We start from the raw sequence: 15,443 nt of genomic DNA on the forward strand, positions 1-15,443 counted from the left end.
AGTGGTACTTTGTGCCAAATTTGGTTGAAATCTGCCCAGCGGTTCTTGAGAAGAAGATGAAAATGTGAAAAGTTTACAACAACGACGACGACAACGACGCCAACGACGACAACGACGACTACGACAGACAAACGGACAAATTGTGATCAGAAAAGCTCACTTGAACCTTTGGCTCAGATGAGCTAAAAAAGGGCACTTTGGTGCTTATTTTATCCAGGTGTTCAGTTGCATTGATAAAGGTCTGTAACAGGTTGAGACACTACAAAGCCGTTAGGAAACTGGCTAATGTGGTGGAGAAAGGAAAAACATGGCCAAAGTCGAAAATGTTTTGTTTTTTAAATACATGGTGCATTTAAAAATGGTTTTACCTGAAAGTTGCTATTGCAAGCAGCTTAAGGAACATAATGGAAGTCAGATTTGTGCTTGTGGTGGTTTCAAGACACTGAAACATAAAATTTCCCTCCGACAGTGTATAAGATAGATGAGTTAAATGATCATACTTGTCATAGATGCAAAATAATATCTCGGTTTGTCGAATTCATGAACAGTTGAGTAGTACAAAAATCAATAAAAAGCAAAGATGAAAGTTACAGCCCAAATTAAATAAATGCACAAAATGTACTTGAACATTAATTGCTTATATTAAAACTGGAAGGCTCTTACGTTGTGACTGTACAGTAATTGTGATATCAGTGTTTAGATTTTCGTACTAAAATACTCCAAAATTGAATGATATGATACACATGCATATTTGCGTTTGTGTTTTGTGTTTCGTAAAGCATAAAAAAGTTAATAAATTCAAAACTTATATTCACATTACTGTTATATTAATGACTAAGCAAACTCAATGTGTGTAATTGGTAATGAAAAGAAAAATATTCACAATTTATCTATTAGTTCCTGTCGAGCTTTATCCTTTCTTATACTTATATATCTTTTCTACTTTTTATAGCTAATTGCTTGCCTAAAGATTGGAAGAAGTAAATTAACTTTCAAAAAAGTATTCTTTTAATCCTTGAATTTTTAAAAAAAGGTAAAATTTTAAATCCTTTGGTAAATGGAAAACAATATAATTTTTTGTTTCATAAAGATAAAACATATGGATTGAATACATACTTATCTATGTCGAGGATTAACTTTCTTTGAGCAATAGCGACCCCTAGAGACAGTGCGTTTAAATATGCTGTAAATATCAAGATTTTGCACGCAAATGCACAAGAATAATTTCAGAACCCGACCTCTCTTATCAATGCAACTCTAGTTGTTCAGATGTACATTCACCTAAAGAGAAAAAGTAGAGCCATCAGATATAAAATCATCCTTTGACCAAACAATACCACTATAGAAAGTGCTATTATGATATCGGTTGCTTTTGTAATAATCATTTATTCACTTCAGTATAAAGTACAACAGCATCTACACTTTCATATTTCAATAATGTTAGAGACAACGTCATAAATATGTCGTTAGCAATAATTTGGAGTTGATAGTCGAAGGAATAACATTTTAAATGGTGGGACAGCCTTAATACTGTAGAACTATTATTCGCTTTAAAATAGTTTGGTCAATGACATACATTTTACACTGATGACATCTGAATAATTATCAAAAAATCCGTCAAAATTGTACACTCTTTCCCATGCCTTTGAGAGTTGAAAACAGTGAAGTATGGATAATTTCAATATTTTTTAAATTTTTTTTATCGTACTAATTAAACATCAAAATTCAAATTATTCCAACATTTCTCCATCTTATTTTTAAAATCAGGACATTTTTAAAAAAATTAAAACTCTTTTAACATAATGTAATAATATTACGAATTCTTTCAAGTTCCAGGATTTGACATTCTACGAGGCTAATGATCAAGTTGGTATCGACATCGATATTTGTCTCTTTTACTGGAATTTTTGGATCTTCAAACTGTTTGTGACCTCAGGTATTGTACTTTGTAAAATTATGTTTTGAAATCTTAAACCCTGAGTGAAGATTATTCTTAATTTTAAAAAATTCTAAATCATTAAATTTACTGGCGTGGTCTCAATTTAACTTGAATTTTGTACATAATATTATGGTACGTTTTTTGAAATATAAAATACTATTGAAATACAAAATGAAATATCACATTTATTATAATCCTTTAAGTACATTTGGAAAATTTCGGCTAATTCGAGGACCAATCATCGAGATAACTTTTTATAATAAATAGGCTGAGATGTGCCGAGTTTGTCCAAGACCCATAACTACAAGTCTGGGTCAAAGCTTCAAAATTCAGGCCAGTTTGTGCTTACAGTTTATTCGAATGCATTGTTGCTATATATTGCTGTGCCACTAGACACAGTTTTGTAGTTTTATCTAATGTACGTGTCCATTGCAAAGCAAGTGAAATAAGGTTCCTGGTTTCTTCATGCATTTGAAGAAAGAATATGAAAAGTTTTATACATGAACATTGATGTTAAATGAATTCTGTAACCAACTGAAAACAAAATATTAATAATGAAAGAATAAGATTGATGTTGTTTTATTTTAATGCATGAATACAGATACATGGCAGAGAATTTTTTTCAAATTCGTGAAACGTTCTTGATGAGATATCTTTTAGAATCATGTACATTCAAAGAAGAAATTCTTAATTTTTTTTAAAATACATGTATACATTTACTGCCTCCCCAAATGGTTAACTTCAATTGCACACTGTATCTTTTCTTACCTTGTCTTTCCCTTTATCTGCCTTGGTTTACCTGATGTGAGATGTCGCGGTTATATTGCCATCCTGTCTCCTGCTTAATACCTGTGAGTAGTCGTGGTAAAGTTCATCTTGTGGAAAATACATGTCAGAGAACCACTGTATTTCATACCATCGACCAAGGTACTACAACAAATGAAAAAAACCCCGTTAAATATATACTTGAAAAGTTAAGGTTTTGGACTCACCACTGTAATTGAAAGACGTTATTATTCAAGGGACGCGATATGATATATATGATGTTTTATCTTTCTCTGAGAAACCGTGTTATATAGATATACATGTTAATGATACCATATCTAGGGTAAAATTCTTTTCCACTAGAATCGAATCCACGCGCAATGTACAGATGCTTGCTACAAGGCTTTGGATCAAACAGCTACATTGCAACAACAATCGTAATTCAAAGAATATTGTAGCTCTCCAGTCAACGTTAATCAATATTCAGTATATTAACATGAAAATACATGAATTCTTAGTTTGGTTTTAACAAAAAAAAATATCAAACGTAAATTGGTAGTAAACGGCGAAAGGATAATTTCATATATGATATCACTATCATCAGAAATACTGACGACATATGATACATAATGTCATTGCAGTTTTAATTAGTTTAGGCAATGTCGATGTTATATACAAATATGACACTATTAACTGTTGACTGAGCGTTTTTTGGATGATTTACGTAAACATTTACGAAAAAATCTGAACCTAACAAATAGAAAATTGCAAAAGTTTATCATGAGTGCATTTAAATAAATTAACCTGACATCAAAACTTATATTTAAATTCGATATAACTATCGTTTCCAAATATCTAAAAGGGATCCAAAGCGTTCAAATGTTTTTAGAATTAAGAAAAATAAAAACTCTAAAAAAAATACTCAGTTGCAGGGCATTGGCACTATACATGGTTAAAAAAAGTTTGAATGCAAACCATTTAAAAGCTATGTTATACTATTATTGTAGATCAGCAGGGATATTAGAATCAACATTGTACGAGAAAAATGCACAAAAAAGTTCTTCTTTTGAAAATTTCTAATCATGAAAATACTGTAGAAAATTTAAAATAATTTGCTGTAAAAAAGTTAATGAACATTAATTTCATGGCAAAGGGATCTGAAAAGACACCAATGAAGAAAAAGAATGTTTTTTTTTGTAAAGAAACGCCACCGAAAAATTCTCTGAGAGAGAGAGAGAGAGAGAGAGAGAGAGAGAGAGAGAATATGTAACGTTACAGGCTTTTGTTCGGAAGGGGTTATTCTGCAGACGGTGGACCTATAATTTTAAATGTAAGAATGCAAGAAAATACCAGCATGCAAAAAGATTTGAAACATGTACAAGACCCTAACTTCCTAAGTTAAACGAGCCCGAGTATCGCTACAATACAGATTTTTCACAATTTGTTTGACTTGAACATATCAATTTAGATATTCGGTATTGTCGTTCTTGTAAAAATGTCAACAATAAGCACTGCACGTTAACATTCAATGATTCTTATGTATATGTATCATGCGCAAGTAAAATCAATTGATATTGACTTTTATGGTATTTTATGCTATTTTCATGATTGTGTCTTGTTTTAAAGTTTGAGTTTACTAAATGGGTACACAAACAAAATTTATAACATGTCAAGTTGTTATGTGATAAATTTTGTTTTTGCACCCACCCAGTAAATTCAAAATTCACAACATGGAAAGTGAATTTAAACAGCTCAGACGGAAATTCGTTACATTCTGCTGTTTCAAACAGAGTTTGGAAACTATTTTAATGAATGTCATAAAATTATAAACTTACCCAAAAATAACCATTGCCACCGGCGGACGGAACATTATAAAGGTGTGTTAGATATCCTCAGGAAAAATAAGGAAATGGAACCACAAGTCTGAAAAAAATAATAAAAAGGATCCGACTAAATCATCATGTTGAAGACCATAAGCTAGTCTTCTCTTTTCCTTACCTTTTTCAGAAATTGAGACTTAGGTTTTTAAGGCAAAAGTCTACAATATTTAACAGAAATTTAAAAAAAAAATTGTTTAAAAAAATATTCAATAGTGAAATTATATATGTCATTGTGGGCGTTAATATACTGATTTGGAATTAGAATGCCAATCTTTTATTCATTACATGCATTATCTAACTAAGGTTTGCGCTAAGTTTGGTTGAATTTAGAAGATATCCACCAGCACAAAAGTAACAGAGGGAAAATTCTTTTGACATCTTTTGACTGAAATAATTCAATATATAAGTTTAAATCACAATATCTTTTCGTATACAATTTTGCAATAATTAAACCTCTGATTTGATATTTATTTAAAAAACATTATAACTTTAGAAAAAAAAAAGAATTGAGTGAAAAAGTTTAAAAGTAGTACAATTAATCGTTATTTATGGTAGCAATTCGTCTTATTTTCAGTGCTTATAGTGCCACAATGAAATCCCAAACCATAAAATCTCTTGCGAAAACAGAATTTAACAATTACAATTCAAAAGAATTTGTATAAAAACATTTTGTAAAAAGGGAATTCAGTTTTTAAATACATACATATTTACGTCGATCACATTCTTCAAAGCAAGACATAAAAACGAGATTTCAGAAGCAGATCGGATAAATATGTACTTGTACATTTGACCTTTCCATAAATATTGGTTAAGGTCTATGTAAAGATCGACTTCCTTCTATGCGCGATTTTGCAAGAGTCTGTCAATGAAGGTCATATAGCCAAAGATCGTCAACTTCTGTTATCATGTAAACCTTACTTATACAGTTGAACCTTCACCCAAGGAGTATAAGTAGTGTCATTAGATAAATGTACAAGCAATTGCATGAAATCAGCATACCTTTAAACAAGATATGTTCTGTTGCATAAATCGTTTTAAAATATTAAAATTGATTTTCTCTATTTACTTCCAAAAAAGGTAAGATGAAAACTCTTAATTCACAGATTAAGATTCTTTCACCGAGGATGGGTATGGTTCTTTTTGCCAAAAGGGTATCCCTGTATTGTATGGATAACCCCTCCTACAGCTTTTATAGTAGGAAGTTGTTTTGCAGAACAAGTGTACATATATCAGAAATGTGCATATTGCTTGAATTATGGTTTTTGATAATTTATGGGGAAAAGTAAACTTGGTAATTTTCGCATAATTAATTAATGACAAATGGATCATTGGTACTGTTCACACAAAAAGAAACCCGGTTTGCTGTCACATTGACAGCTTTCCTCTTGTTTGTGGAAAATGAACTATGTGAATTTAAAAGTTTGCATTTTTTGGAACCAACTTGCTCTGCACATGACTCTAGTTTTCTATATTTGTGACAATTAGACGAATCTCGTGAAAATATTTTGCACGCAAACAAAAGTTGGTACTGTATATCGATTCATATAAATTTTGATAAAAAGTGTCAACTGATATACACCAAAAATAAAGATAATTTATGAAAATTGTAACGTTACTTTTCAAGCAATCGCTTAATTTTTCTACTAAGTATTTTCTAGGTATTTCTTTTGTCGTCCCGGTATGTTAATTTACCTTTTAATACGTTCAAAGATAAATTGAATATATTGTGTAGATATTACTTGGAACAATATGTACATATAGATGCTAATGACTTTTCAATGCCAAATCTTAGCTTCCTTTTTTTTGGGCAGTAATGCTGTGCTTTGATTCGATATTCTGGCAGGTTAGTCTGTACCTAACAACAATTATCATGATAGTAATATCATCATTAACTAATTAGTTTAAAAAAAACATGTCATATGATTAGCCTTCGGTCATACTATGTTCTCCCCAGAGGACTGACTATAAAGGATATATTTTCTCTAACCAAGCCGGTAAATTAAAAAATTTGGGCATCTGTTTACATACAAGTTTATTTTTTTTAACAAAATTGAACATGGGTGATCGAAAAATCCCCTTATAAATTTTGTCCTCCTGGAGAAGTCTTACTTAGGTAGATGTATCACTGTACATGTACGTACAACAACAGGATCACGTGACAACGTGACACCTATCTTATTGTCTGAGAAAACAAATAAAACCACGAACAAGAAATCAACGACTAATGAAAATTCATTTATTTCAGAACATAATTTCTATACATATTTCAAATCAACCGACAACGGAATCCGGATTGGGTGCGACAGAACAACCTGTAAAAATATACTTATATTAAAATGTTACCACATTTTCTACTTTCGGTTTATTTAGTGTATAATTATATAAAACAGGCAATGTTTCAAAAGTTTTTTAAAATTTTCTTCGAAAAAATAAATACCATTGCCAGATTGAAGTTTTTTGTTTATGTTTTGAGGCCTTTAGGCCTATTCACATGGACCTCTTTCCGAATGAATGTAACTTTATCTTTATTTAATTTTTTCGCATTTCTATACTTATACTTGCAAATATGTTTTCTATGGGGGAAAATTAATTTCTGTATCTTTCTTAATAACTGTTTTAAATGAATTCACAATGATAACCGCACCAGCAAATCGTTTGAAAGCTACATTTTTTTTAAACAAGACGCCCATGGGCCACATTGCTCATTTGAGCAACAATAGCCATAATAAGATCAGTTTTATGAAGTTATATACAAACAGCTTAGCAATGTAGTAGAATAGATTCTGGATAAAAAGTTGATAAGAAAAATTCGACTCTCCGATGGTCGCCTCACCTTACATCCATGGATCATGATTTGAGTAAACTTAAATCTACACTACTTGAGGATGCTTCCGTACAAGTAAGAATTTTTACCGTCTAGTTATCTACCTATGAAAAAGAGTGTGGCGTTTTTTAACAAGCTTGAAATCTCAGACAGACAGACGGATAGACGTACCGGAGAAAAAGTGATCAGAAAAGCTCACTTTAGCTTTCAGCGCAGGTGAGCTAAAACTGTTATGTTCATAATTATGAACAATTTGCCTTTCCCAAACATGATTCAAAGTTATAAACAACAATCTAATAATGTTATTCGGAAATTGAACTGATTGTGATCAAATTCTGTGAAACTCAAAGAAATGATTTTATATTTAGAAATCACAAAGCAAGAATCATTCGTTTTTAAATTTTTGAAAACAAGTATAAACTTTTAACGGGGCATGGCCACAATTTTGATCAAATTCTATGTTTCAATTTTTATTTTGTTTACAATGATTTATTTCTATAACAACCAAAATTTGAGTGTCAGTCGTATATTCATAAGCAAAATACAGGGCTCAGTATTCTTTGTCATTAAATCAAGTCTCGTATCCTGTAATTATTTACATGGTTCAATATCCCAGAGAAAATCTTTTTTCAAGCTGATGTTTTATCTTCTAATCTGCTTTGTGCATAAATAAGTTCTTAACGTTAAATACATTCATTTTAGATTTTAAAAAGTGAAATAATTTTTTCTTTATTCAAAATGTACACAAAAACGTAAAGTAATTAAGCTTAATTTACATGACATAGAATTTTAAGCTATGTTTCTTGCTGACGACTGACACTAAAGTTTTGGTCGACTATTAGAACTGCCTAACTGTAGCACTGTAAATACATTTAAACCGGAATAATGAATTTTGACTAAAATTGTGACTTTTTATTTCATCAGTGTTCGTCATTTGTAACTACACTCATGGAGTTTTATTGTAAAGACAACGCACCAATCACTCGTAAAATAAGGGATAGGTAAAATTGTATTACCATTGTTGTGAGTGGTTTTATAAAACGAGGCTTCATCCAAACATAGAGACTCTATCACGTGACTAACTCTCGCCCTCAAATCGTCTGACAGGTTGGGATGGCGACTGTACACCCAGGCCATAGCCGACTTACACGTGCCGTCAGAATTCAGTTGAATGCAGTTATACACCACTGAGTAGTTGGTATAGTCTGTCTCAACTACCCAGTAATTCTCTATGTTCCCTTAAAGATAAAGACTATTAGCAAGTTCGAGAATATCGGATATATAAATGTTAAGGTGGTCATAAACAAATATTTCAATCATTTGAACTGCGTTGTTCCAAATATGACGAGAAGCCCTGAAATTCATTACCTAATTATCAATATATTATCAACTTAGCTCGTCTCAAAATTCATTTCAAAACGAAATGTCATCTTTACAAGTTATGTTTTAAGTCTCATTAAGAATAGGGTTTTTCTAATAATTGAAAATTTAAATTATTTTCTTTCTTTATTGTATTTTATAAAATTTCGTTGTAAAGTAATTCTGAATGGTTGAAATGAACGTCCAAAATGAGATCTTGAAATGTACATAAGTTTTGATTTTTAGTCACGTATTTTTTGCTCAGAAAGTGTCAAAAGAATAATAGATCAAGTATTTAGTGTCGATTTCGTTTTACGTGCAGAATACCGAGATATTTTGAAAAAGTTATTTTTTTTCGAATCAAACGGTTTTTAAATTATTTGACCTTATTAAGGATATTGTCCTCTTGTTAATTGCTTTGTTACACCTAATTATATTCACGTTTTGAGATATTTCCATTAAAGATAAGTTCAATTGTTATTATAAGTAAAATTTAATAATTTCGATTTTTGGAAAACAACATATTTTATTAATCCCTTTTTATATCATTCCTTTTGATGACATATTCATCATCTACAGAGATAAAAAGAAAAGATATATTTATCTTTTATTCAGTTTAAATTATAAAGTGTTAATTTTGTACAATTCTCTGTGTTTAGTTTCTTATTTTATTTTATCCGGCAGTGCGTTAAAGTTAATAAACAACATTATCTTACTTGCAATTAAAACAATAAATAAATTTTTCCTTTACGTACATAAATGCTGAAACCTATCAGGGCCGCTTTTATATAACGTTTGTTTATCATTCCGCATAAGTCTAAACTGAGTAGAGAACGAGTTTAAAATTTTAAAGAGCATACCATGATTTAAATAATTAAACAACATTTTCCCCGGTGTGACTGTAAGGTAGATGGTAGAAGAAAATTGGAGACATCCGTGGCCATTAAATGGATCTCTGTCAAAAAAGTTCGATTTTTAATTGTTGCTCTTTGGTAAATATCGGGGGAATCATTCTAGGAGAAAACTTGTAGAACTTCTTGCATACAATAATGTTCCAAAATAAAAATGTTTTAATTAATATTGAATAAACAATACAGCATTAGTTTATTCATAGTATTTATTTATAATGCAGGACAGAAAATCCTATATATTTGACTCATTATTTCAAATTGATCTTATTCATATTCAGGTCAGTATACTGCGTGAATATGATTTTTTTTAATAGAAGACATTAGAAGGGGTTGTAGAACAAAGTCAGACATTATTTACCCTGACAATTTTGAAGATTAAAAAATATATTCAATTAAACAATACAGATCTTCTATCTTCGTGAACAGAACCATTCCCCAAAAACTCAATCCTTAAAGACTTTGAAAAGAATCCAATTCTAACAAACCCTTTAGATTCGATTAAACAAAAATGTGCCAGGTAAGATCTATGATGAAGGCATTTAAGACAAAACTCTTCAATAAATTCCATTTTAAAACAAATTAAAAGATATAAATGTATTGAAAACATACATATCACTTAGAGTAATTCTGCTTTTCTTGTATTCAATTCACTTCTCAAAAAGCATTATAATTTGGTGATTTCTGATTGACAAACTAAATATTTTCAAATCTGAAATTTAATACGTCAAATAGTTGTGTTTGTGTCCACAAATTCCTGTACATGTATTTTATATATTCTGTTTTATAAAACCACATCCTGCTCGGTAATTTTCCTAAATGTACCTACTGTGATTTCATCAATAATCTGTGTGAATATCTTTGTTTGGATGAACGACGAGTTTTGATGATCATTGAAGTGCAATATACTCATAAAACAGTGTACACTTGATCATCAAAAATTGGAGCCTACAATAAGTATTGGTCTACGGTATAGTTACCTTCCGTGTGTTGTGATGGTTATATTACCGTCTTTTTGTCTCCTGTATAATTGTGTGTAGTCTTCGTATAATGCATCTGGATCTACATACCGGTCAGATAACCACTCGAATTCGTACCACTGGCCTAGATACTTGAAAAAAATAACCAAATTACGTTTAAAATGTATTTTTTTGTTTCTAAAAAGCAAGGAAAGTTAGTAAATATAAAACCACCTTGTAGGAAAATAAATATACTTAGAAAATGTGTACTTGTAACAAACTTTTAAAATCTACCAAATTTGTTGGCGGTAAGAACTATTTATAAAACTGTGGGCGCTTTCATCAACGTTGCCTCTCCGGCGACGTTTTTAGGAAACGGTGAAACTAATGGAACGGTTGGGAACGTCACAACACACCAATAAGGACGATTGCATCTTAAAACTGATACTTATCATCAGTATGATATCACTTAAAATTAAAGCTCTTTGCAAATACTGTATAATATAATTATAATTGTAAGAGAACAAATCGAAGATAAACTTTCCGTTTTGTATAACATAAAAACTTTTTAATCGGCAATGGTAAATCGGGTTGGTAAATCTGGTAAATCACCAGCGGCAACGTGATTTTATTGAAATTGGCGACGATTACAACGCAGGGAAATCCGGCAATGTCGTTTAAATGAGAAGCACCTCAAGTTTAACTTTGATCTAATTACCCTTTCTAAGGTAAAATTCGCTTCCACATGAATCGAATCCACGCGCAGGGTACAGTTGCTTGCTACGAGGCTGTGAATCAAATAGCTACAACAAAAATCACAAGTAAGTATCATAGCTGAACCGTGAGAAACGATTTCCAATAAATACCAGAGTAATTTAAGAATAGTTTATCAATAACTTTTCTCTCTAAACGTATGAAAGGAAAGAAGATATTAGGGGATAGGGTATGAAATCTTAAGGTAATTCGCAAGATATTTAATCATGCTAATACAATTTATGAAATTGATTATCTTTTACCTGAAAGTTATTATTGCTAGCGGCTTCAGGAACATAATGAAGGTATGACAGGTCCACTCAGTTAAAAAACGATAACTCGTTCTGTGGTTGGTTCCAAAACACAGAATTCAGTCAGTTCTTTAAGAAGATAGTTTATTTAAACGTACCAGGTAATATTGCATATTGGTTAAAAAGTAAGATTCACAGCTTTTAACATAGAACCATTTTAACACGATCTTAGACTTTGGGTAGTTGTATCAAACAACAATGTGACGTAGAGGTGTTTCTTTTATTCCTAGCCACTTAGCCATGGCTCTTTCATATCAAAAAGATGTGTCTGGCTTTCTAGCGAAGACAACGCAATCGGTGCATAATTCGCTTGAAACAACGTCATTTTTAACTTGTTTTGACGCAAGGAATAAATAGCTACGCCCTTCTAAAAGAACAAGGTCTTGTTATAGTGGTTATATTTATACGATGTTACAATGTAAAGACGTCGTTTTGCGACATGACAATTGGCTTTAACGTGATTTAAAGATCTCATATCATAGTGATATGAAAAGACAATTATGTTTGTTTCGTTTTATGTAAAAGGTTTAATTCAGTTAAACTATATCATTTATATAATTTTGTCTTTAATTATTAATGCGAATAGGCTGGATGGATGTTAGATGTATGTTAATTTTGTACCTCAATACATATACAACGGAGGATTAATTAAGATTTTGCACAATTTTTCTTCATTCATTATACTTGCTTCAAAGCATGCTTTTAAAATTCCCCACTTCATTAATTATATGCAACTCAATTCCCGTAATTGCATCCCTCTGGACAAGTGAAAATTGACAACGCACGAAATATGAAATTAATCTCTCCTTAGTATATTTCTTTTCTTAATATAACATATGTGGATAAATACATACCTATCTAAGTCGATCAAGATCCGCAAAGCAAAAGCAATCCTTAAAACAAAACGTTTAAGTATACATATGTGACCATTTAAAGGTCAATACGTATCTTATCATTTGTTCGCAAGGTACACATCTCTATTTATTAGCGGTAAGACCTCTGTTATAAAGGAAACTCTCTGAACAGTGGCACCTTCACCCAAACAGAACAAGTAGTTTCAACTGATAAAAATATTAATGAGCATAAAATTAGTCTCACAACTGAACTGTAACTGGTTATTTTGAAAATGGAATTTTTTTCTGATATAAACATTTAAGGAAGTGAACATGAAAAAATAATCAAAGGCTCAAATTTGTCCGTTTGATGTATATAATGATTTCTGATAACCATTTATATACAGCTTTCCCCAGTTAGAACATAGATCATTATGAATAACTAGTTCCTGTTATCAATTGGCGCTGTCATATGGTTTAAATGTTTAACTCTCTGCCGGGTTTTCTTTAAACACCTAAGAGAGGGCAGAAGCGATGCTAAAGTCAGTGAGACACATTACATTTTTATACACGCTTAGTAACAGAGATAAGATGCCATCACCTAAATGTGAATAGAAACTTGAAATGGATGTCAATAGTTGTCATTTTGAAACAAGGTTTACGGAGGATAGTTTTGAATCTCAGATAGTGCATTCCCATCAGCTATTTATGTTACATGTAACGAGATAGGAAAATTTCAAATCTCTCTATTTTAAGACAAATTCGTAAAAAATCACAGCAGTAAAATTACCCGTTATACGGTATATGACATGCATACATGTACATTGTAAGCGTATACTTGCTACAAGTTTTGTTAGTAATGAGAATTTTTTATAATATTATGGGCGCTTTTCATCAACGTTGCGTCGTTGGCGACATCATCTTGAAACGGTGAAACTAATGGAACGGTTGGCAACGGCACAATACACTAACAATGACGATTGCAGCTAACTAATACTTATCTTCAGTATGATATCATTAAAACATTAAAGCTCTTTAATGAATGTAGTAGGACAAATCGAATTTTTAACCGTTTTGTATAAAATAAATGTCTTCTTAATCGACAATGGTAAATCTAGTTGCCACAATCGCCAGCCGACAGCGTGCGCTCCTTGCAATTGGCGACAAATTCAACGCTGGGAAATCCGACAAAGTCGGTTTAAGGGGAAGCACATCAAGTTTACCGTAGATCTAATTACCCTTTCAAATTATAAATATAATACAAATATACCCATTCCACTTGAATCGAATCCACTCGCAGGGTACAGTTACTTGCTACGAGGCATTGAATCAAACAGCTACAAAAATATCAGAAGTAAATGTCATAGCTGAATTATGAACAACGATTGCCAAGAAATATTGATTACATTTAAGAAGAGTATAAGAACTTTTCTATTTACCAAAACAAAGGAAAGAGGATATTGGGCAATAGGGTATGCGATCTTAAGGTAATTCGCAAGATATTTAATTATGCTAGTACAATTTATGAAATTAATTATCTTTTACCTGAAAGTTACTATTGCTAACGGTGTCAGAAACATAATGGAGGTGTGGCAGGTCCACCTCTACAAACACGATAATTGGTTTAGTGGTTGGTTCCAAAACAAAAAATTCAGTTAGTTCCTTAAGAAGATAGTTTAATTAAACATACCCGTTGATACTGCATATTTTGTACTGGTATATCAAAGGCAAAAATTTAAAGCATTATTGGTTAGAAAAGTAAGATTAACAGCTTTTAACTATTAACAGCTTAGGTCCATTTTAATAAAATCTTGGACTTTGGGTAGTTGTATCAAACGACAATGTGACGTAGGCCTGTCTGTTTCATTGTATGCCACTCAGCCATGGCTCTTTGAAATTAACAAGATGTGTCTGGCTTTTGAGCTAAGACTACACAATCGGTGCATATTTTGTTTGAAACTGCTTCATCTTTTTTACTTGTTTTGACGCAAGGAATAAATAGCTACGCCCTACTGAAAGTCCAATGTCTTGTTAAAATGGTTATATATTTACAATTTAACAATGTAAAGACGTCATGTCGGTACATGACAATTTACTTTAACGTAATTCAAAGTTTTCCTATTACATGTATAGTTATATGGAAAGACAATTATGTGTGTTTTGTTTTATGTAAAAGATTTTTACAGTTTTACTATATCATTTATATTAATATGCAAGTTTTAACTGTGATGAAGGTCTGTTCCGAGACATAGATTTTTTTTTAACTAAGCAGAGTGTAGTTAAATTAATAGCATTACTGTAGGCTTAAAGCTTAGTTGTTTAAATGTTAACATTACGATGTGTCGTAAATGTCCGATATCATATGTAATATCAACCCGTGCATGTACGGGTCAAAGTCTAGTAGTTAAAAATAAAACAGAATGACTTTTTTTCGCTAATTTGTATGATACAATGAGTGTGATGTTTTTTCACATATATACATTTATGGGTTTGTTTGGATATGATACATGGATTGTTGATTACCGTAACACAACATTTATTTGCAACGACATTATTTCACAATTTACCGCGGAGATACCATGGTTTGTAGCGATTTAAGCCTTATACTCACCCATGTAGGTATTACACCCATACGGCAAGGACTTGTTCGTAGCGACAACTAAATGCGACTGCGAGGCCTTCGTGAACCTCGGTAAAATTTCTCGCACGCGAATTTAAATTGATATACGGCATTGTTTTGTCTATGATAATTGAATTATTGTATGTGGTTATGCCATAAATTTGAATATCCCTCCCCAAATTAGTAGTCAAAACCAGTAGCATGTATCACCATGTGTTTGATACGTGGTATAAAACTGTATCATTCGAACACATATTCTCCATCACGTGACTAATTTCCGTCTTCAAATTGT

General features: G+C 31.4%; 1 protein-coding gene across 1 annotated transcript; it reads right to left on the minus strand.

Annotated features, from left to right (window-relative positions):
- Positions 1–6,809: 6,809 nt before the first annotated feature.
- On the minus strand, positions 6,810–12,656 carry LOC105317934 (purpurin-like). Its single transcript, XM_066089024.1, has 7 exons — positions 12,553–12,656; positions 11,651–11,767; positions 11,353–11,437; positions 10,656–10,786; positions 9,628–9,722; positions 8,425–8,646; positions 6,810–6,896 (listed from the first exon to the last, which is right to left on the minus strand). The coding sequence occupies exons 2-7, from the start codon at positions 11,683–11,685 to the stop codon at positions 6,856–6,858; spliced, it is 609 nt and encodes a 202-aa protein (XP_065945096.1). The 5' UTR covers positions 11,686–11,767; positions 12,553–12,656; the 3' UTR covers positions 6,810–6,855.
- Positions 12,657–15,443: the final 2,787 nt, after the last annotated feature.

Source organism: Magallana gigas, chromosome 6, assembly GCF_963853765.1.
Source record: "Magallana gigas chromosome 6, xbMagGiga1.1, whole genome shotgun sequence".
NCBI classification, from domain to species: domain Eukaryota; kingdom Metazoa; phylum Mollusca; class Bivalvia; order Ostreida; family Ostreidae; genus Magallana; species Magallana gigas.

Coding starts and splice junctions, on each gene's coding strand:
- LOC105317934 (XM_066089024.1), bottom strand. CDS start 11,685: ATGTTCCTGAAGCCGCTAGCAATAATAACTTTCAG. Junction 9,723..10,655: donor ACCATCACAACACACGGAAG/GTAACTATACCG, acceptor CTTTTTTGACAG/AGATCCATTTAATGGCCACG. Junction 6,897..8,424: donor TAAAACCACTCACAACAATG/GTAATACAATTT, acceptor ATATTTTTACAG/GTTGTTCTGTCGCACCCAAT.